The sequence below is a fragment of the Lepidochelys kempii genome, chromosome 8 (assembly GCF_965140285.1).
Source record: "Lepidochelys kempii isolate rLepKem1 chromosome 8, rLepKem1.hap1, whole genome shotgun sequence".
Classification (NCBI taxonomy): domain Eukaryota; kingdom Metazoa; phylum Chordata; order Testudines; family Cheloniidae; genus Lepidochelys; species Lepidochelys kempii.
Window position 1 is genome coordinate 74616020 of NC_136387.1, and position 22803 is coordinate 74638822.

General features: G+C 39.3%; 1 protein-coding gene across 14 annotated transcripts in view; it reads left to right on the plus strand.

Moving 5' to 3' along the window:
* The window catches only part of EVI5 (ecotropic viral integration site 5), a 135503-nt gene that overhangs the window by 53412 nt on the left and 59288 nt on the right, over positions 1-22803 (plus strand). For 9 of the 14 annotated variants that reach the window (XM_073357050.1, XM_073357042.1, XM_073357056.1 and 6 more), the window contains 6 exons: positions 3755-3787; positions 4360-4503; positions 11990-12124; positions 14840-14980; positions 15595-15753; positions 18725-18871. In XM_073357050.1, the coding sequence (XP_073213151.1) occupies positions 3755-3787; positions 4360-4503; positions 11990-12124; positions 14840-14980; positions 15595-15753; positions 18725-18871 (759 nt within the window). Of the gene's footprint in view, positions 1-3754; positions 3788-4359; positions 4504-11989; positions 12125-14839; positions 14981-15594; positions 15754-18724; positions 18908-19010; positions 19124-22803 lie in introns of all 14 variants that reach the window. The other 5 variants (XR_012160410.1, XM_073357053.1, XM_073357049.2 and 2 more) reach the window with 5 other exon arrangements.

Genomic DNA, 22803 nt, shown 5'->3' on the forward strand with positions numbered 1-22803 from the left:
GTATTTGTTAACTCTACTTAGCTGAATAGCATGGCAGTAATATAGTAATATGGATGCTGCTTACCAATGCAGTGTTCCCTAAAACTTGTATCTTAGGGTCATACTAAATGGATAGAATTGCATATAATTTAAAAATCCCAACTTCATTTCCTGTGGAATTGCATTCCCTGCATCAGAAGGATCTCTGCAAAATACAGAAAGATTAGAGTACATGTAGTTTGGGAGGATCCTTAACTATCCAAAGTCCTAAGTTTCTAGCCACTGCAGGTGAGGGCTGAATGAAGAGCTCGCAAATGCTCACTGTGAGTTAGTAGAAAGAGGATAGAGATGAATGCAGGTTCCACCAGCCTCTATACTTCCAAAACCCTAATAGGCTGTTGCAGCACTCCCAGTCTAATTCAGTCTGGGAAGCCTGTTGCCTGGTACTCTGGCTTCTTGCATGGATCTTTATTACACTACAAAATTGGGTCAGAGGCAGGAAAGACATGGGTATGCTTTCAGATAGATCTAAACTTCTTAGACTTCAACATTTGGACTTCAGTACAATTCTGTGGATTTCATTTTATTTTTTGAAAGCACATCAGATTATAAAAGTAAACCGGTATTGATGTATTGTCAAAATACAGGCACTGCTCTTGGATAACCTCTTTGTCCATATCCTGAAATCATAATTCTGGTTATAAATTTAAGTGATTTTTCGTTCTAACTTGCAATATTAAATTGTTCATTTCCCAGATTAAATCAGACACATGTAGAGTGCATAGCAGTCTTTGTACACTAGTAATTTCCTGGGGCTTTGCATGCCCCCCAGAGACATAATCCTTTCAACTGGTAAATTGAAACAACCGTTCCTTTAACAGGTGTTGTATCAAATTCTAATTTGTTATAGCAATAGAGAACTTTTATTTATAGTGTGGTTTCTTGCAAGTTAGAGTGCAACATTCATGAAGCAAAAAATTGGGCAAGAAAATATTGTTTAAAGAAAAGACTTTGGGAATGTTTCCGCTTTTAGTGTTGATAATATATGGGTAAAACTTACATGAAAAGAACAATGAGGAGTCCGGTGGCACCTTAAAGACTAACCGATTTATTTGGGCATAAGCTTTCATGAGTAAAAAACCCACTTCAGATACATGGAGTGAGCCAGCCACTCCCATGTCCCTATTTTCCTACTGGCTTCTGTATGTTACCATTCCTGATGTCTGATTTGTGTCTGTTTATTCTTTTACATAGAGACTGTCTGGTTTGGCCAGTGTACATGGCAGAGGGGCATTGCTGGGGCATGATGGTATATATCACATTAGTAGATGTGCAGGTGAATGAATCCCCTGCTGGTGTGGCTCATGTGGTTGGGTCCTCTGGTGTCGCTAGAGTAGATATGGGGACAGAGTAGGCAATGCAGTTTGTTACAGGGATTGGTTCCTGGGTGGTTATTTCTGTGGTGTGATGTGTAGTTGCTGGTGAGTATTTGCTTCAGGTTGGGGGGCATCTATAAGCGAGGACTGGCCTGCCTCTCAAGGCCTGTGAGAGTGAGGGATCCTTTTCCAGGATAAGTTATAGATCATTGATGATATGCTGGAGAGGTTTTAGCTGGGGGCTGTACGTGATCACCAGTGGCGTTCTGTTTTCCTTGGTGGGCCTGTCCTGTAGTTGGTGACTTCTGGGTATCCATCTCGCTCTGTCAATCTATTTCCTCACTTTCCCAGGTGGGTGTTGTAGTTTTAAGAATGCTTGATGAAGATCTTATAGATGTTTGTCTCTGTCTGAGGGGTTCACCTGCATATCTGCTAATGTGCTATATGCCATCATGTGCCAGCAATGCCCCTCTGTCCTGTACTTTCGCCAAACCGGACAGTCTCTACGTAAAAGGATAAATGGACACAAATCAGACATCAGGCATGGTAACATACAAAAGCCAGTAGGAGAACACTTCAATCTCCCTAGACATTCTATAACATTTAAAAGTAACCATACTTCAAGAAAAAAAAACTTCAGAAATAGACTTCAAAGAGAAACTGCAGAGCTACAATTCATTTGCAAATCTAACACCATTAATTTGGGCTTTAATCGGGACTTGGGAGTGGCTGGCTCACTACAAAAGCAATTTTCCCTCTGTTGGTATTGACAGCTCCTCAGCAATTATTGGGAGTGGACCACATCCACCCTGATTGAATTGGCCCTGTCAACACTGGTTCTCCACTTGTAAGGTAACTCACTTCTCTTCGTGTGTCAGTATATTTATGCCTGCATCTGTAATTTTCACCCCATGCATCTGAAGTGGGTTTTTTCCCCACAAAAGCTTATGTCCAAATAAATCTGTTATTCTTTAAGGTACCACTGGACTCCTTGTTGTTTTTGTGGATACAGAGTAACACGGCTACCCCTCTTACAAGAAAAGAGAAGCCTGTTTTTGAGACTGCTAAAGGCAGATTGCAATGAGTCACTCAGTAGTGAATTTCCATAATTAAATATTACAGTTTTACAAATAAAAGTACAAGAAATGTTTCAGAGGGATTTGAATATAAGTTTATAGAAAGCTTTGTTTTTAATGTACTCAGTCAAACATGAGAGCATTTGGTAATTGTGTAACTCAAGCAAAAGTTGCAGAGTTTCATCTTCAGGGTATTCCAATATTAGTGGTTTCTCTTAAGTGTCTTTCATTTTTTAACAATCCTATTTGTTTAGGAGTGATTCTCTATTAATAGGGAAATAGCTGTACAACAGCAATATATTGCAAACCAATAGGTGCACCTGTTGTGAGGAAAAAGATGCTTTTCCTTCTCAAAAAATCTCTAATAGTCATAATATAGATGACTTAATTGTGACTTCATGAGAACATTTGAACCTAATTTAAACAGCTAAGTGATCCGTTTAATATAGATAAGAACTAAGTTCTCTTAATGTGACTGAACTTTTTTTTTATCGTTTAATGATATATTTTGTCTGGAAGTAGTAATTTTGTACTTTGTTGCAGAGAATCTGAAAAACATATAAGTGCATTAGAGGAGAATAGACTTGAAACTGCACTTGCCTGAAAGTTTCAGTGGGTTCTTTGGCTAAGCTGAATTGCTTTGGATAGAATGCTTGTCAGAGTACTTAGATATCTAGGAAAAAATTTCTGTTGTAGAACTTGAGCAAGGTGTGTTAAACTAGCAAACTAAGTTATTGCTAGAATGTACTAATGCAAACTATTGGCTACTAAACCGGTTTTAGAATAAGTCACTGGCTCTTCATGCCTGACATTGGGCATCATTTAACGTTCTTGCTTTTACCTCTTGGGAATCTTGGTATTGCATGAATGCCTCTGCATTTAGCTGAGTTTTAAATATGATCAGATTGTGCCTTCCTTTCATGGTATAACATGGGTCAAGTACTTTACATTCATGTTCATATTCAGAATATTTCGGATAGTGCATTACTATCTAGTGTAAATGACTAAACAAAAAATTGGTTCACATCAAAATATCTAGTCCTTTCTAGATGAGTTTTAAATTCTTAGTCTGGCTTTGAGGACCTCCTTTGACTGACTGCTAAAATGGAACACTAGATTGATACAGAAGGTAATCATTGCAGCGACTTTCACACATAAATTGTATTAATTTGTATGAAAAGTCAGTCCTGAAAGATTACTGTTTGTATGGAAAATGGGTAGAATAAGACATTCTTTCTTGCATCTTAATTTGTCCTCTTACCTCTCCTTTGTTTTTGTTTTTCTTTTCCCTTATATTCCTGTCTAAATTTTTCCTTTTTGTAGGAAAGTGCTTCCTTGGCAGATAGATTGATACAGGTATAGTCCTTGAGTATTTTACCTTATACCTCCCCTCCCACCCTCAAAATGGAAAAAACTGCATTTAATGCATGGATAGTTACGTGCATTTATTTTGAAATGTAACCTTACCTACCTAATTTGGACATAAAATATTTAGCTAATTCTTCATTAGAATTTTGTTTGGTCTATTTTTAGATGCTAAAAATCTGACATCTGCACGTTGTAATATTTTTCTAACATGAAATTCATAGTACAATTTTGTAATCCATGGATTCTGTGGCATTGTATTAACGCTTACCCTTAAACTGAACGCTGAAAACTCTTAGCAAACCGGTGCATGTATAACAGAGTAACATTGCATGAACTGAATTTTATTGAATGCAAGTACACAACTGAACTTGCTAAAAGATGCTAAACTTTAATTTCACAGATTAGCAGTACTAAACTGCTACATTTTACTAAATTATCAATTGTAACCAAGTACTATGCTGTTTGAGATTTAATATCGCAAAGTTAATGGCTGAGCATCACAAAGGCAGTGTTTCTTGGATCTGTCCTCAATTGCTTTAAAAAGAAAATTATGTCCTAAGGGACAAGTGACAAGGGCCCAGGAGGCTGAGGAAAACTACCTCATAAAACGGGAGCTAGCCACCATCAAACAGCAGAGTGATGAGGCCATTACTAAACTGGAGCAAGCTGAGAATACCGTCAGGGAGCTCCAGCAGCAACAATGGGTAAGGAGCTTGGTAGCACTTCATCTCATCTGTCTCATTCACTTGTTTATTTCTACTGGTCATGGCACAATCTCTGTGCCGTCCTTGTAAATATTTTGTGTATCATACTGTTTGCACTCATGACATTATACAAAATCCAACTTGTAAGAATGATAGACCATTTAATAGCGTGGTTTGTGACTTATAGATAGACTAAATTAAACTTCTTTATGTATATTCTATGCACCCATTGGACAAACCAGTTATTTTTCCTTCAGTATTTTTCTGTAGGTCTTCAAATATTAAGTCCAGGAATTGCAAATTGACATGAGACTTGATTGTATCACCTTTGCCTAACCTCTTGTTAGAATTTAACATGGAATGATTTTAATTTTTCTACCTACTTAGACAATTTGTTGTTTCCTGAGAGTAGCTTTGTGTAAGCCAGTAGGTAAGATATCTGTAGGCTTCTAGTGACATGCTAAGACTTTATGCTGTACCAAAAAAGCACTTTTTACTAAATGGAGAACATAAACTATGCTCCTTCAGCATATTTTGGCTTATGTTTAGAAATCAAGTAGGTGTGTACACTGTAGCTAGCTTGTGTAAACTATGGAAGTTTTACTAAGTGGTCATTGTTTTAGAATGGATTCAAAGTGTCATTTTGCTCTTAGCCGCTGTTGGAGCATTTACTATTTTCTCCTGAAAGATATAGATGTGCCTCTGCAATCTAAACTTGCATTTAAGAAAAACAGTTATGTACTGGCATATAAACTCCCATATAATTTTAGACAGTGCATCACAAAGAACCTGTCCAGAGCTCTAGGCACTTCTGCTACATGTCTAAAACACAGTTGTACAGCCAGGTATTACCAACAAGAAAACAAATCAAAATAGAACTGTAGCCCTTCCTACCAGTACCAGCCTTCAGTACATAATTCCTTCCCTAAAGCTCAGGAAATACTTGCAAGTGCAATCTGGGAAGCTGGAAAATGTTTTTCGACAAAGGTAAATCTGTATACCCGAAATGCAACTGGAATACAAATTTGTAGAAATTGAAGCATTTTGTGCATATGCAATCTCTGTTTGTAATGCCCAAATATTGCATTTCAGAGTGGTTGTAACAAGAAAATGTAGTCTGAGTAGATCATAACTGTGAAGAGAGCTCTGACTAACTGACATGCAACAAATCACTGTTTGCTTAATTGTGGCAAGTTTCCCATTAAGAAACAAGAAATGGATTGTAGGAATGGTGGAGAAGTTCTTGTGGCTGTTTTTTAACTTAAAGCATTCTAGTAAGTACCTTTCCAGTGAAATGAAACTTTTTATACCCACAGCCACTTGTGAAGTTTTCAAAATATATCCTCATGTGCCAACAAAAAAGGGTTTGTATCTAAATGTATGTCTGGACATACCCTAGCATCTCCATAGTTAGTGTTGCATTTAAATTTGCAATTGAAGTGGGACTAAAATCTATGTTTAGCAATTTACTTTGTTAAATTTGAGGGCTAAATTCACTCATTGTGTATGGGCCAAGTGAATTTAATTATTTGTTCAGTTATTTTACTAGTCAGACTGGCACTTTAAAAACTAGCCCTTTCTAAAACCGTGTTAAAGGGCCTCCTTGGCACATCTGCTTTCTGGTGTACTAGGCATAAGGGTGAGGGGAGTCCTTCAAGCATATTAAGTACAGAGGACACCCCCACCAGTGCCCCCCTGGACATAAATACCAACTCTGGCATCACTGCTTTCATCCCCTTGAGTCTCAGCACACTGGGCAGTAGCATTGTGAGGAGCCAAATATGTTGGATTAGCTGCTGTGTAGGTTGAGGATGGGGTGGATATTGCAGGGATGGTGAGGCCTGTGGATGAGTGGCAATGAGAGATGGGAGGCATTTGCCCTGTAATCACTGTGCATGTACTAAGTTGCCCTAAATCTCTCACCCACAACCTTGATTCCAGCCATATGCTTTCAGTTGTACAAATAATGCACAAGACTGTAAGTGCATGAGATCACTATGCTCTGCAGATACAATCTGTGGTTGGAGTAAAGGTTGTGCATTTGTGTGATGTAAAGGAATTTGCTGTGTCTTGTCTTTGGCTATATATTGGAAGTGCAAAGGAGTTGATTGTGGAAGTGAGGAGTCAGTGCATTTGGTTAATGAGGAGATTGGATGCTAAGGCTGCCTGAACTGGTACCTTCCCTGGAGTTTTAATGACTGTGTGTGTTGGTGGGGTTTACATAGTGCACTTTTTTTTTAACATGAGGAATAGATAGTGGCTGCAAAAACTTTGAATGTATGCAGAGCACCACCTAGTGGAAGCTTAATAAAATTTAAAATCTGAAGTTAAAAAGAAATTTGTAATTAGCAACTTTGACTGGAAAATGTTGAGGCATCTCATTATTTTGATGCTGTTGCTTACTCTTGTGGATCCGCTCTTGGGAGTATTAGAATATCTTGATGTCAATATAATCTTATAACTTACTTTGTTTATTGCCCTTCATCCTGAAGGATTCAAAAATTATTTTACGGGTGATGTGTTAACAACCACCTCTGAGTGGCATTACATACTAAGAAGTATTTGCTTGGTGTAACTTGCATAAATTTTAAAGTACAGTCCACACCATAAATATTTTAGAGTCTAAGTCCCTTGTCCTGCACGTCACTGTGTATGGGCGCATATCTGCATCTGTATGCCATGAATTGCAGGACTGGGGCCTAAATTTGATAGATACTGAACATTAAGGTAACAAATGGAAAGTATTCACGCACTAGTCTCTTTTAGACCGCAGCAGTAATGGACTTTAAGAGGGAAAGCAAACTTCTCTAGATGAAACTTCGGAAGCAGATTTAGGTAGGAAGAATATATTACCCAAGTTGCAATTATGCTAGCCAGGCTGATATGAAAAGTGCAATTACTCATGTTCAAATACTAACCAGATTTGATTCTATCTGTTGTGAGATCTGAGATTTCAAGCTCACGTGAAATGACTAAAGGCCCTATTTTAAGATTACCTGTGTAAAATGTTTGGTCTTAAATATCTTCTACACAACTGCTCTGCAAGACTACAAATGCACATAAAATTGTGCATGTTGCCGAAGTGTGCCTGTTGTCACCAGAACCCCGATTTGTGTGCGGCCTTGAGATTTTTCTTAAATGTTTAGCATAAATATTTGTAGGGAATTTGAAGGTAAAAATAAATGACTCTCTTACAAATTGCCAAAGTGTCTTTTTGGGGCAGTTTTTGTGGACTTCTGTGTCTCTATGGAAGGAGTGGAAAACTTCTTAAAACTCTCTTCAGACAATAATTATGAGACTGACTTGAAACTACTACTGATGACTTTGTATGCTGAAATAATCTTGCTCATTGTACACACACATCACATCTGACAACATTTTATATATAGGATAACGAGATCCTTTTTCTTTGAATAGCAGATTATATTAAGGTAGCAGTCTGGCATGAAAATTTGACTGAGATATAATTTTTGTTCCAGACCCTAAACTGCATGCTCTAGTATAGGGCAACTGGTGAGTAAATGAACCACCTAATGGTTTTATTAGATTGGCAAGTGGGGAAGGGGAGCCAAATGCATTGTAAAGGTAGCCATATTCTGACACAAAAAGGTTGTAGGTAGCATTTGTGCCAAATAGAACGTAATTTTAAAAACAAACCAAAAATTTGTCTGGAAGACATTAGAAGATAATTAAAAAATTTTATATTTTCATGCGCTCTCATCAATGTTTCAAAAAAGAAAAAAAATTTAGTAACTTGTCAAAGTTCTCTGAAAACATTGGGTAACCTAAAGATTAAATCTAAGGAGACAGTTTAGCACAAATTTACTACAGTTTAGTAGGGAGCATGGAGGTAATTGTGCTCAAAATTCAGCAAAATTTGGAAGTTGTTAGTTTATTCTAAAATATGTGATAATTTGTAAAGGTGAGTCAAACTTTCATTGTAATAAATCTCCAGTAAGCTGACTCTCCCATGAGGCAACTTCAGATTTTTTAAAAAATTTTTTTTGGTAGACCAAATATATGAATGCTACAATAACTTTTTTTTTTGGATTTGTAAAAGCTGGGGATTACTCTAGGGATCTCTCAAAACTGTTGGACACAGCTCCAACTTGAACCTTATGGGGAAGCAAAGGATCTTTTTAATATTTCTTGTTACTTCTTAAATTTTCTTTTCAGTTTGCAAGTTTGTCATGCATTTTCTAAATTGAATTAGACTATAAAATGTGTATTCAACACATACCTCCATTTTCCATGTAAATCGCATAACTTAGAAATAAATCTAATTTTGATTTGAATAAATTTAAAATTTTAAGTTCCTGTGCAGCTGGGGAAAAAATAGTTGCAGATGTCTTTGAGAAGCTCATGATGGCTAGCTTTCAAGCATTGTAGACACGTAAAGGAGTAAATGTCCTGTTTGAATAGTGATGCTTCCTGAACGGGGACTAATGCACATCTATTCAATTATGTTTATAACTCCATAGAATGCAACTTCTTTCAGGAACACCTGCTAAAATGTGTGATATTGAAAAGCATAGTGTTGCCCAAGGAAATACAAATTCATTCATTAAAGCATTTTAATACTGTGTGTGTGCATAGTGGCAAACTTTTTAACTTGATGGTTAAAGAATCATAAAACAAAATGTAACTTACCCAAGGAGAACCTGAAACTAGGTAGTTTGGAAAAGTACTATAGATAGTACCTGATTCCATAAACAACTGTGTGTGTGCAGCTTCTGGCCAAAGGCAACTGTGTGTGAGCAGCCCTGGATTTCACTGAGCCAATAATCTTAATGTCTTCACTGTAGATCGCTGCAAAAGCATTTCCTGGGGAATGCGACAATCTGGCAGCTGCCAAAGACATTTCATAGTGGTGAAATTCAGTTCCTGAGTTTAACATCTGAATGGGTTAGAGAGTAATATATCCATTTGTGAAGCTAAATGAGGAAGTTACTAGAGATTTGCCTCCATGGGTGCTGGAACAATTTGTATGGTTCAATGGCTCTCAGCACCCCCACTACACTGTAAACCCTGTATATGATGGAAACCCCCTCAAGCCAGGGGGTGGAGCACCATCCCTAGTTCCAGCATTTATGTTTGTCTCTATGTGTCTTGGAGCTGTACTTATGGTAGAGGTACACTTTTAATATTCACATGCATCTGTGTAACATCTTCCCAAGGATTAGGTGTTCCATTGGACTGGGACTTGGAGATCTGAGTTCAGTTTCTCACTCTGCCACAGGCTTCCTGTGTGACCTGGGACAAGCTACTGGCATCTAAAAGCAAAGTTGCTCTGACTTTGCAAAATTTTCAATGTAAAATCACACCTTTAAGTAGACTCTTAATTGTTTATCTAAAATGGTGCTGATTCTGGTAATTCAGTATGTAGAACAGAAAATCTAATGTCTTCTGATGTACATGATTATCTGATGAGCAAAAAGCTATAATGCTGAACTCTGCAAAAATCTGCTCCTGGTTATTCTGACTGTGCTGGGCAATCGGCATAAAGTTAGGTCTGTTGTAGGCACATTCATGACTTGCAGACAGACTTGAAATAAAATAAAGAAATACAAAATTGCATTCAGTTACTGTGGTGATATCAACAATAAGGAACAAAGTACTGGTCAGAAAACATACACAAATTAGAGTAGTTCGTACATGTCATAGACCATTTTGGTGCAATGGACTACATGAAAGCCACTTGAAACTTGCCAAATAATTAGAAATAAAGTAGCTTACTTTCAATAAGCACCTCGTCAAACTTCTATTTTTTTAAAAAAAAATCATGTCCTTGAAGCAGGAATTACTGTTTTAAGTAGCTCTTCAAGACTGTACTTTCCTGTCAAAAATGAATTATTGTAAATTAATCTTGGTTAAAAAGTAAAATGAGGATCTCAACCTTAAGGAACAATGCCATGTTTTCTTGTTTGCATGTCCTATCTTAAACAGAACTTGGAACACGAAACCTATAACAGACTGTCAAACTTGCTCTAAGTATCATTAATAAGATATACAGGACCTATATTTTTTGAAGTAAGCTCACTATGGGGCTTAATTATGTACATTTGGAAAAGTGACATGAATTCAACTAGTGTGGTCATGAAGGAAAACTGATAATCACAGCAAAGTCCTTGTGATGTTCCCTAAATGCTACAGTGCATATTTGTTCTGTCACAGTTGTTTAGGGCCAACACTTGCTTGCAATAAATGAGTAGGCACACTGGAAAAAATGGGACTGCTTGCATGAGTAAACTGAGTAGGATTTGGTCCTTGAGGTTTGTATACAACTCCGCCCTATAGAACTGTATTCTGTTGACTTGTAGGCATATAACTTGTTCTATACTACCACAGGTTTTCCTCTGGGGTAATTGTAGGCACTGAATTTAAAGGCCATGATACAACTCACACATTTTATACATAAAAAATAAACCTAACAATGGCTAACCATCACCATGGCCCCTTTCCTTGTATGTTATATATGCTCACCTTGTACTGCTTGTCTGTCTTTATAGTTTGTGTCCTCAAGGCAAGGGTTGTCTTCCTATTTCTGTATAGTGCCTAGTCCCATGTGGTGTGCTACCATAATATAAATTATGCTTCAGTAGCTTTGCAAAGTCTATTTAATTCAGAAACTAAATTGTTCAAGAAAAACATAGACAAAATGGGAAGTGTTTTTGTTTACATGTGTTACAGCTGATAGTTCTGATCTGATTTTGAATTGATGATTGAGTAAAACAAATATGCAAGGTCTTAATTCTAGATGTTATAGTTAATAATACTATACGATAGAAACTACATTCAACTGTTGCCCCTTAAATTGGACTTGCATACCACTTATGCATGTAAAAACTCTAGAGACCACTGCTTTCTTGAAGACTTAAACAACCATCTTTCCCAAATGACAGAGCCATAAAAGAAATTCTCAGGTAGGGGAGTGTTATTGCCTATCAAGCAGGTTCTGCCAAGGACTATTCAATTGTGAATCTTCCTGGCTTTGTGGTGGCAACAAAGTTTTCTGTTACACTGGTAAAGCAGTCTTGAAAGAAATGCCTTTTTTTTTTTTAACAACATGGCTGTCGCAAGAAGTGAAATATGACTGCACTGCACAAAATCACTGTGCCAGATGTAACCCCTTAATCACATTGGTGATCAGTTACTGTGACAAATATTCCTGTTGATTTCATTGGGACTAAATATGTGAGTAACCCAATGGAATTAAGGGGCTCACAATGTGGTCGTCCTGTTTGGGTGCATTTAGGGTGTTTCAGATATCCTAGTGCTATGCCTCTCAACCAGCGTCTGCAAGTCTGGATGGAAGCGTATTAGGAGAGCTTTGGACAGAAATATGTACTGCACCTATCTGCACTGTCAGGCATACTGCTGTTAGTCTTGAGCTTTCAGGAGCACACTTTATTTGTAGATTTAAGTGTGTGAAAACTTTTGCCCACTACTATTCTCACTTGATAATGTATATTTGCAAACTTTATAGCATAAGTGCAGTTCCCGCTACAGTGAAGACTTTGTGCTACAGCTGGAAAAAGAGTTGGTCCAAGCCAGACTAAGTGAAGCGGAATCCCATTGTGCTCTGAAGGAGATGCAAGATAAGGTTCTAGAGATGGAAAAGGTAAACCAAAATCATGATCCTCCGCATAAAGTAGCACTGTAAATAACCACACTAGTTCCCATAGTTTAGCTGCATGATTGTGCTGCAAAAATCTATCATGTTTGGTTTCTAGCTCATGGTTGCAAAAAACCTTCAAAAATCTGTGATGAATGTAACCAAAAGCAAAGATGTGTGCTTGAGCCTTCAGAGAGCTTGGAGCAATAGCTCAGGTGTGAACAGTTCCCTTTCATTTCATTTCCATGTGATCACATTGAATTCTGGTGGTGGTCCGTGTAAACATTTTATTTCATTGTTGATAGTTTTGTCAAGCCTCAAGATAGTGTCCATCCAATGCTTGGACTACTGGTAGATATTGATGCAGGGTGTAGCTAGCTGCTGACAAAGGTACCTGTTATGGGGAATGAGGAATTAAAGCTCTCCTCCTTCCCAAATTTTCAAGTGCTCGTTGGGCAGGAAAATTTCCAAAATGAGAAGGAAAAAGATGCCTCCCCTTCACAGTATCAAAAACCTCAACTCTCTCTTGGATGTCAAAACCAAAACCATCTCCCTCATTTTCATGCATATTGAAAGTTACAGTTGTCCTCTAACAATCAACTGTCAAAACATCCAGCTTCCTTTGCAGAACAAAAATCTATAGCACATCAAAAATTTTCAGAATAAGATGGAATAATCCCAAATGATATAACTGATATGATGTACTGCATGGCAGTCTGCCCCTCAAAGGGTCTGTTGAACCAGGGAACAGCAAGCCCTGGCAGAAGTTGGAAACCAGCAGATAATGATTGACTCTGATTCCCAGTGGGAAGATATAAGTGAGGCTACAGCTCCGTAAGGGTGGGGAAACAGGAGAGAGACATTTTCCTGACCAGCAGCAGAAGGGTGTATCAGATGGGGTAGGCCCTATGATCCCCCTGAGGCCAAGGGAGGTCATGACCTTTTGAGCTTCTGGGGTGTAAAGGATCTTGCAGTATCAGGCCAGGTCAGGACTATCCCTTTTTGTTACTTTTTCTATAAATCTTGCATTTGTGTGGCAAAAGAATAAAAGCCTGTATAGAAGGCTAAAACAGAGGTGGCTGTGGCTGCCTGTTTTGTCCCCAAGCTGGTGGACAGACCCACCAGACTACAAGGACTTTGATCAAAACTTATATTTTAGGCAAAGTAAGACCTGGAGTACAGTGTTTTTAAAAGTAACATCTTGACTCATAACAGGTAAATCAAATTCTCTGGAAGGCTTGGCAGGTGTGTGGTGGTGTAAGATACGTAAAACATTAAGGCAATAACAGATAAATTTAACATGTTCAAATAAGAATTCGTGATCTGACCCCAAAATTCAGATGAGCATTTACTTATATTTAAGCCTCTTCAAACAGGGACATGATATTCTTTAAATTTAAAAAATCAGTGTACATCTGAAAAAAGTTATAACCATAACAGATAAAACCCAGTTTTAGGAAATAACTTTATAATGTTACAGCATCTCTGGACTGGAGCATGTACACTTGGGTGGATGAGAGGACCTAAAATAACCAAAAGTTGCTTTGACTACTGCAGTCTACTATCTTTAGACCATGTAGGTTGGGAAAAATTATATTCATTGTCCCAAGGTCTACGCTGATGCACTAATAGTTCAGGCGCCCAGAAGGATGTACTGTAGCTGTTCATACTTGGAAATAGCTACAGCACTTCGTCTGAGACCTTTTTGAAGCTGTTAAAGTGGATGTTCACCATCTGTTAATTCTGATGGTACTATTGAATCCTAAGGTTTTAAATAAATACTATGTTAGCCAAATCATCATGATCCCCAAAGGTACAAAAAACAACCAGTGTTTCTTAAACACTAAAAAATGGTAGGGTGGGGGAGGAACAACACTTTTAACAGCAGTTAAAATCCGTCACGCATTAGCAATGTGATGAGCAGGGATGCTCCTGTTCAGGTGGATTTCTTTTTTAAATTTCCCTGTTACTTTTTGGTGGTTTTAATTTGTTTCAGTAATTCCATGTTAGTATTTTAACTTTTTCCAACCTGTTCTAACCAGCTTTTCTTCTTTCTGGTTAGTTTCCCCCTACTTTTTTTCCTCTTTCTTTCTGTTTTTCTTTTTCTTCTCTCCCCTCCCCCCCGAGTAGGGTTCTGCTTCTGTCCCTGTTTCATATTTCCTTGCCCAACTGCCATTCTGAATCTTCATTGACCCATCTTTTTTCAACATCACTTTCTGCTGCCCTTTTCAAGGATGAACAAACTTTCCAAAAATTAGTCTGAGATCTCATTCATTAATAAGAGATGTGTAGGATCGAATGGCAAAAGTCGCCTTAATGATATAAAATCTATTCCACCTTCACTTTACCTAGCAAAAATAGAGTTCAAAACCTACAGACTTGTTTTCCATGCATTTTTGTTGGCATCATTAATACCAAAGACAGTGTAAGCAGTCCGGCTCCCTGCCCTGCTTTTTAGTGATGCCATCAACTCCAGCATGAGAAGTCTAGAGGCCAGGTGGGCTGAAATCTTGGTATGTAATTTTAGTTCATACTTAAAAGGTATTTGTCTAACTTAAATCCATATTTTATTCTATCAACAATCTCAGATTTAGCTTTAAAGCTTCTCATTTCATCTTAAGGTGCATCAGGAATAGTAATCACTCCATGTGATCTTGGAACAAAACTTCCTAAATGTACATTTCTTCAATTAAATGTTTAAGAGGGTCTTCTTTGCTACAGAGGAACAGTTCTTTACCTGATGAGAATAATGTTGCCAGACTCCAAGAAGAACTGATTGCAGTGAAGTTGAGAGAAGCAGAAGCTTTGATGGGCCTAAAAGAACTTAGACAGCAAGTCAAGGATTTGGAGGAACACTGGCAGGTATGCATATAAACCTCTTGATAAACTTAAATATTTTTGAATAAAGCAGGATAATTGAATATGTAAGTCTGAAAAATGGGGTCAAGTAGACTGGTGACTGGGTCTGTACAGAAATGGCATATTAAATGAGGGAGCCACAATGTGTTTTTACTTTAAAAATGTAAAATGGATCCAGGTTGTAGATGAGGGCTTTCTACCTCATGCCACAAATTAAAACCTTCTGGTGGGAGATATACAAGTATAAAGTAAAGATCCTATTTCAGTGAATGCAAGTAGAGATTGGAGCTTAGCAAAATCCTGCTATTCAGGTGTTTTGAAATACTCCAACTTCTCTTGTTTTAAGGACAGACTTTCAGTTTCATGATTGCCCCAATTGAAAATTCCTGTCCCCAAGCCACTGTCTCTCAGTTTTTGTAACTGCAACCTTGTGGCTGTTTGTCGTTTTTATGATGAACTGTAATGCTATGTTAGTCTTCTGTTTGATTCTTTAAAATTGTTGTGGTGGATTGTGAAGTACTTCATTCTTCAGCAGATGAGGTAATAGTATTTTAGGAGAGTCCTGAGAGATAGCTATAGATACATAATCTAAAAAAAGCCATTATAAATGATTTTAGCGTCATCTAGCTCGCACTGCTGGAAGATGGAAAGATCCATCCAGAAAGAACACTGTGAATGAACTGCAAGATGAATTGATGACAATCCGATTGAGAGAAGCAGAAAGTCAGGCAGATCTAAAAGAGATGAAACAAAGAATGATGGAGATGGAAACACAGGTATGTTATTGAAAACTAGTACTGAGATGGCAGAGAGTTAAGCATTATTGTGATCCAAACTGAATGCTGGCACCTAGGGATGCCAAGGGATAGCCTTTACCAGTGACAGTAGCATAATGAGACAGTACAACAATCTTATGCTTTTCGACTGGTTAAGAATGAGACTCCAGTTTGATTCCCTTCCACTTCTTTTCAAGACTTACGATATATGACGCTCCATCTTTCTAAACTTCCCACCTTGATGTTAAGTAATGAACTCGCCATGCTGGGTGGATATGTATGAATCTCAATTGTTTTACAGTCCTAGTTTAGTACAATAAGCGTGTATTTTTAAATCCATTAAATTTAATAGGCAAAATTTATCTGACAGAAATACTATCTGCTCCTTTCCTTCCCCTTGGGAGTTGCCTATGTGGTTTTGCCTGATGGTGACCTTCTTTCATAACCCATGAATCTGGCTCCTGAATTGGCCAGAGGATCCTTGCAGATCAGCTGTGTGCTGCCAATACTTAAGAAAGAGTTTGCACCAACATTTTGCCTCTTTAGCTGTGATAAATTCCATGTGACTGGGGTGTTTGTGAAGAGAGAAGTGTAACATGTTTACCTATTTAAATTCTGCTATAACCAAGGAATGAGGGAGCATCACTTGACCAAAAAAAACCTGTATTATGTGCACTTCACCAAACACTTTTATTCCTGAAATTTCTGTTGACACTATAGCATAGTATTGAACTTCTGTTACTTGAAAGGAGGTGAGGAGTGAAGGCTTTGCAATCGACTTTTGGGGAATCCTCTCATGGAAAAAGTCTCAAACATAACTGACACAGGGAGAAACCTGGTACATTTTACATTCTGAATGCATCTCAGCACTACCAGTACCATTCCCTGCTGTCCCAGGAAGCAGGAGTTGGGACACATGGTGGTGTGGTGTAAAGAACTGACTCTGCACCCAGTATTTGGCCCAGAGTCACCAGTTAGAATTTGTTACATGCCACTGATGGAGTAAAAAGCTTCATAAAATATCTCAGATAAGTTAATTAAACCTTTTTCATTAGGGTTGCTAACTTGGCATTGTAGAAATTACTTTCATTTAATGCATTTTTTATTTCAGTCAGCAGGGGGTATAGTTATCCTGTTTTATCATATGCCATGTACTAACAATCATAAATAACCTCACTTCAGTGTATTTCCTTAGTGCTTGTATATAGACGTATGCTGTTATCTTCCATTTGAACAATAATTTGGTTCATATATCATTTTGTATATAAGCATATATAGTCTTTCTAGGCAAAAATATAATTTGCCTTTCAGTGTTGAACATACTTGAGTTACTAATCTTAATGTTCTGTATACACTAGACCAGGTGTTCTCTCAACAAATTTTTTGGTGGCCTCAAAGTGCGGCCACCAACTCTCACTGGTGGCCACACTGATACTTTTTCCTAAAATAGTTAATTAACTTTAGGGAAGAACAATTAAATATGCACAGATACACATCCAAATCATTGTAATTTATATTTGTAAGGTTTTTTGGCAGACTCAATACAAATAATGCTGCCTCCTCTTTGGGAGTGATATTTGTAAATTTGTTCATATCACAGCACACTGAGTAGCTACCTGGGAAGCTATGAAAAGTGACGTGATTTTTAACAAACATACAAGTATCGCTTTTCACAGATAGCTAGTAAGTCTGCTGTGAAAAGTGATACTTACATGTTTGTTAATATCACTTTTCTCAGCAAGCCCCAGGACCCATTAAACCCTGTATGTGGTGGGGCTTCAGGAGGAGGTGGCAGGGGCCAGATGTGATGGTAGGATGGATGCTGGGCAGTGTGGCGGGGCTCGGGGTTGCGGGGGGGGCAATGGATGCGGTGCTGTGGGAGACAGCAGGGGCGATAGGGATGGGTGAGTCCAACTGTCAAGTGACCAGAGCCATGACCTGGTGTCTGCTATGTGGCCGGGGCTCAGTGCCCATGGCCAGAGCCCAGAGCTGGGGACAGGAACTGCATAGCCGGAGCCAGGGATTGGTGCCCGCTGCTGCGCAGCCAGAGCTGTAGGTCAGCGCCTGGGGACCAGTGCCTGTCACCACAAGGCCAGAGCCCGGGACTGCATGGGTGGAGCCAGGAGCCCGCACCTGCTGCTGCACGGCCAGGACCAGGGATCAGCACCTGGGGCCAGCTCGTGCCACCACGTGGCCAGATCTCGGGAACAAAGCTGTGGGTTGGGGCCCGCTGCTGTGCAGCTGGGGCATGGATCAGCGCAGCCAGAGCTGCGGGTTGGCACCTGCCACTGCACGGCCCGAGCTTGAGACTGGAGCTGGGGGCCAGCGCCTGCTGCCGCGCAGCTGGAACCAGAGGGTGGAGGCGAAGTCCCTCAGCTCGAGGTCAGGGCTGCGTGGCCAGAGCCGGGGTGGTCAGTACCCACTGCCCCGTGGTGGGAGCCCAGGGCTGCACGGCCAGGCTCCTGAAGTCTCCCTGCTGGAGCCTGATGCCGAAACCCCCTCCCCTCAAGGTGGGTCAAGAACTCACCTTGCTGCTGCAGCATTGTGCCCCACCTCTCTCTCCAGAGGCGGTGTGGGGTGCTGCACATCCAGGAGCAACAAGGAAGGAGTGGGAGAGGCTGATCCTCCCTCGCCCCAATCACTGCCCAGATGACTGTCGTGGCTACATGAAAACCCCCTGATGTCTGCATTTGAGAAACGTTGCACTAGACCACCTGGTATCTGAGTATACTTTATCAAAACATATTTTCATTCAAAATAAACATTAAGATGAGCAATTTTTAATTGCAACAAATCTTGGAATGCTTCTTGCTCAATAAAATAACCTTTTGATTTACTGAATTTGTAAATAAAACTGACTTGTAAATCCTGTTTATAAAATATCTATTGGAAGAAATGTTAGTGCTTTCCTTGTCTATTTAGGTAGGTGTGATAAGACCTCTTCTGACACACTTTTTTTTATAAATGTCAGAACCACATCAACAGTAACCATTTACGGAGGGCGGAGCAAGAGGTCAGCAATCTACAAGGAAAGGTGCAATATCTTTCTGCGCAGAACAAAGGACTTCTTGCTCAGCTGAGTGAAGCAAAACGTAAACAAGCTGAGACTGAGTGCAAGGTAACCAGCATCATGAGCACACCATTCATGTACAAAGTATATATTCACATTCTTCTTTCTTATTTGTGACAACCAGATCCATATTTTCAGCTTTATATAGACAACAAACCTCACAAAAGCAAAACCTTACATTTTCTAGTGAATTAGAAACATCATCTTGGATTTACCACCCACCAAAAGGAGGGATGACAACCTTCTCCTCTAATTTGTGGTCCTGTGGAAGTTAACTTTTGAGTAGAACTACACTTTAAAGTAAGTGACTGTATAAAAGGCACAGACTTACACAGCAGACTCTGAACATGGTTTACTCAGACATAACTGATTGCATTCATGACAAAGTACTTTATAGTACCTTAATTCTGGTTAGCAGAATCAATATAGCTGTGTGAGGGGTCGCAAGGGTAGAATTAGAGTGGAAGGGGACATGTCCCCAGGGTAGGGTGTGACGGTACCCACTGTCCAGTGGCAGCCTATCTTTCTGTAGAGTGTCTACAATTGGTCAATCTGTGTCCAAGAAGGCTGGGTAGAACAGACCTCTTCATTGTGGTCAATCCACAAGAATGAAAGAGTCTGGCTTGACTTTGAAATCCCAGGTCCAGTTTGCACTTTTTAGTTTAAAAAATCACAATTTTTTCTTTCTAAACTGCTATACCAAATTTGGACAATCAGACACCATAAACATGGAGTCTTGCAAGGCTTTTAGGAACTTCCTTGTAAAACCATACTTCAAAATTATCATTGCCACTAAAAGTGACACTATTTAAACCAAAAGTTGTTCCAGCTCAAGTGTGTAAAATTCTTTTCCATATCAGAAGCTGAAAACAAAAGTTAAAAGCATGTCTTTACTGTACTTAATTTTCAGTACACATGCGTGGTAGGATTCCTTTAGTAAAGTAAACTAAAATATTGAATATATACAATATCTCTTCTGTGTCAGTTTTTAGTATAATCCAAAAGACTAGCATGAGCGGCACATCAATAATCAAACTACAGTCTTAAACCTTCAGCTGTACACTGTTGTGTTCATATACTGCATCAGCTTCCAAATGTGTCCATGAACATATGAGTTTTGCCTTAGCAAAAGTAAATGGCTTATGTTTACACTTAAGTTCCAGATGTTTCCAAATTCATTATACAGGGCAAAGTTGAAAAAAATATATTTCAAGGAAAAAATTTCTCAAATGACACTCTTATTCAAAATGTATGCATATAGTAAGAAATAACATGCACCCAAGTGTTTGTAAGGCTGTAATTCCATCAAAGGGTTCCGATGACAGTATAAACCAAGAGTGAAGCTTGAGTGGTTTATCACTGTCACTAAATCCCAGAGATGAAATTACATCCTTATTAATATGTATAGTTTTTCTTACAATATCTCACAAACCTGTAAATAACAAAATTTGTGAGTGTTTCAAAGTGTTCTCTTCCGGGTAATACAGTTTAATTGACTAGATTTCTGTACACTAAACTATGCTGACCTAACTTTAATCACCCTAAACTACAAAGTGTAGTATGTATTCAGCACCTCTGTCTCTTAACCAGTCTCCTAATTAACTTCATTTTGCCAGTGAAGAGGTTTTTTTATTCAGTTTCATTTGATTTTAATTTAAGGTGTTTACCATTTCTCTTAGATATACTCTAGTCCTCCTCCCCTAGGACACTCAATATCTCTTTAGAAAGGGTTTTCGTTTTTCCTGCTCTTTACATTGTACTGTTGCTAGCCTCCTTTTTTCTAATGCAACCTAAAATAAGTGTACAGGTAATTGGGTATTAATGTGCAGTGGAATTTGACAAGCCAATGAAAGTTGTTTTTAGGAATTTGCCCACTGAATATTAAATGTCAGCTCTCTGTTCCTCTGACTAGAATCAGCACTTCATTCTACATAAGAGTTGATTTCTAATGCTGAATCAGTTACTGCTTTCCATATGTTGATTTCCTTACTAGATGTTCACAACTGTTTTATATATTGGTGGCATTTCTTAATGTATAAGGGTATGTCTACACTACGAAATTAGGTGGAATTTATAGAAGTCGGTTTTTTAGAAATTGGTTTTATATATTCGAGTGTGTGCGTCCCCACAGAAAATGCTCTAAGTGCATTAACTCGGCAGAGTGCTTCCACAGTACTGAGGCTAGAGTCGACTTCCGGAGCGTTGCACTGTGGGTAGCTATCCCACAGTTCCCGCAGTCTCCGCTGCCCATTGGAATTCTGGGTTGAGATCCTAATGCCTGATGGGGCTAAAACATTGTCGCGGGTAGTTCTGGGTACATATCGTCAGGCCCCCGTTCCCTCCCTCCCTCCGTGAAAGCAAGGGCAGACAATCGTTTCGCGCCTTTTTTCCTGAGTTACCTGTGCAGATGCCATACCACGGCAAGCATGGAGCCCACTCAGCTCACTGTCACCGTATGTCTCCTGGGTGCTGGCAGATGCGGTACGGCATTGCTACACAGCAGCAGCAACCCATTGTCTTGTGGCAGCAGACGGTGCAATAGGACTGGTAGCCGTCATCATTGTGTCTGAGGTGCTCCTGGTCGCCTGTATGAGGTCGATCAGGAGCGCCTGGACAGACATGGGCGCAGGGACTAAATCTGGAGTGACTTGATCAGGTCATTCTCTTTTGTCCTGCAGTCAGTCCTATTGAACCATCTTATGGTGAGCAGGCAGGTGATACAGATTGCTAGCAGTCCTATTGTACCATCTTCTGCCGAGCAGCCCTGAGATGTGGATGGCATGCAGTCCTTCTGCACCGTCTGCTGCCAGCCAAAGATGTAAAAGATAGATGGAGTGGATCAAAACAAGAAATAGACCAGATTTGTTTTGTACTCATTTGCTTCCCCCCCTTCCCCATCTAGGGGACTCATTCCTCTAGGTCAGCACTGCAGTCACTCACAGAGAAGGTGCAGCGAGGTAAATCTAGCCATGTATCAATCAGAAGCCAGACTAACCTCCTTGTTCCAATAAGAACAATAACTTAGGTGCACCATTTCTTATTGGAACCCTCCATGAAGTCCTGCCTGAAATACTCCTTGATGTAAAGCCACCCCCTTTGTTGATTTTAACTCCCTGTAAGCCAACCCTGTAAGCCGTGTTTGTCAGTCGCCCCTCCCTGCATCAGAGCAACAGCAAACAATCATGTATCTGAGTTGAGAGTGCTGTCCAGAGCAGTCACAATGGAGCACTCTGGGATAGCTCCCGGAGGCCAATACCGTCGAATTGTGTCCACAGTACCCCAAATTCGACCCGGCAAGGCCGATTTAAGCGCTAATCCACTTGTCAGGGGTGGAGTAAGGAAATCGATTTTAAGAGCCCTTTAAGTCGAAATAAAGGGCTTCATCGTGTGGACGGGTGCAGGTTTACATCGATTTAACGCTGCTAAATTCGACCTAAAGTCCTAGTGTAGACCAGGGCTAAGTAATGACACTTCCCCACTTGTAAATTCTTGTTTCATAGGGTTTAATACTAATAATCACATCAAATCCTTATTAAATATTGCAAAGAAGTGGGGTATCCTCATCCTTTTCATAAAGTAAGAGAGCACTTTGAGTATCCTCTAATCCAGATTCTAGATTAAGTTTGTATCCATCCTCATCTGGATAATTGGCATGGAAAACCTTGCTCTAAAATGGGTTGGGACGAGAGGCTAGTGGATATTCAGTGCAAGCAGGGACTGTGTGTTTGTCAAGTATAATCCTTGTGGCCAGTGAATGAGGTGGAAATGCTAACTATGATCCTGGCTAGACCCTGAATTTTGGATCATAATCATTAGTCCCTGAGGGGTGTATGAGGCTTATATCACAACATGCTTCACAAATGCACATTTGTGATGCTCTGAGATCTGTAGGATAATGTTAATATGAAGTTAGAATCAAGTTATTTGCGCCAAATGGAGATTATTTGGCATTCTGGCACATTATCTGGACCGTGACTTTG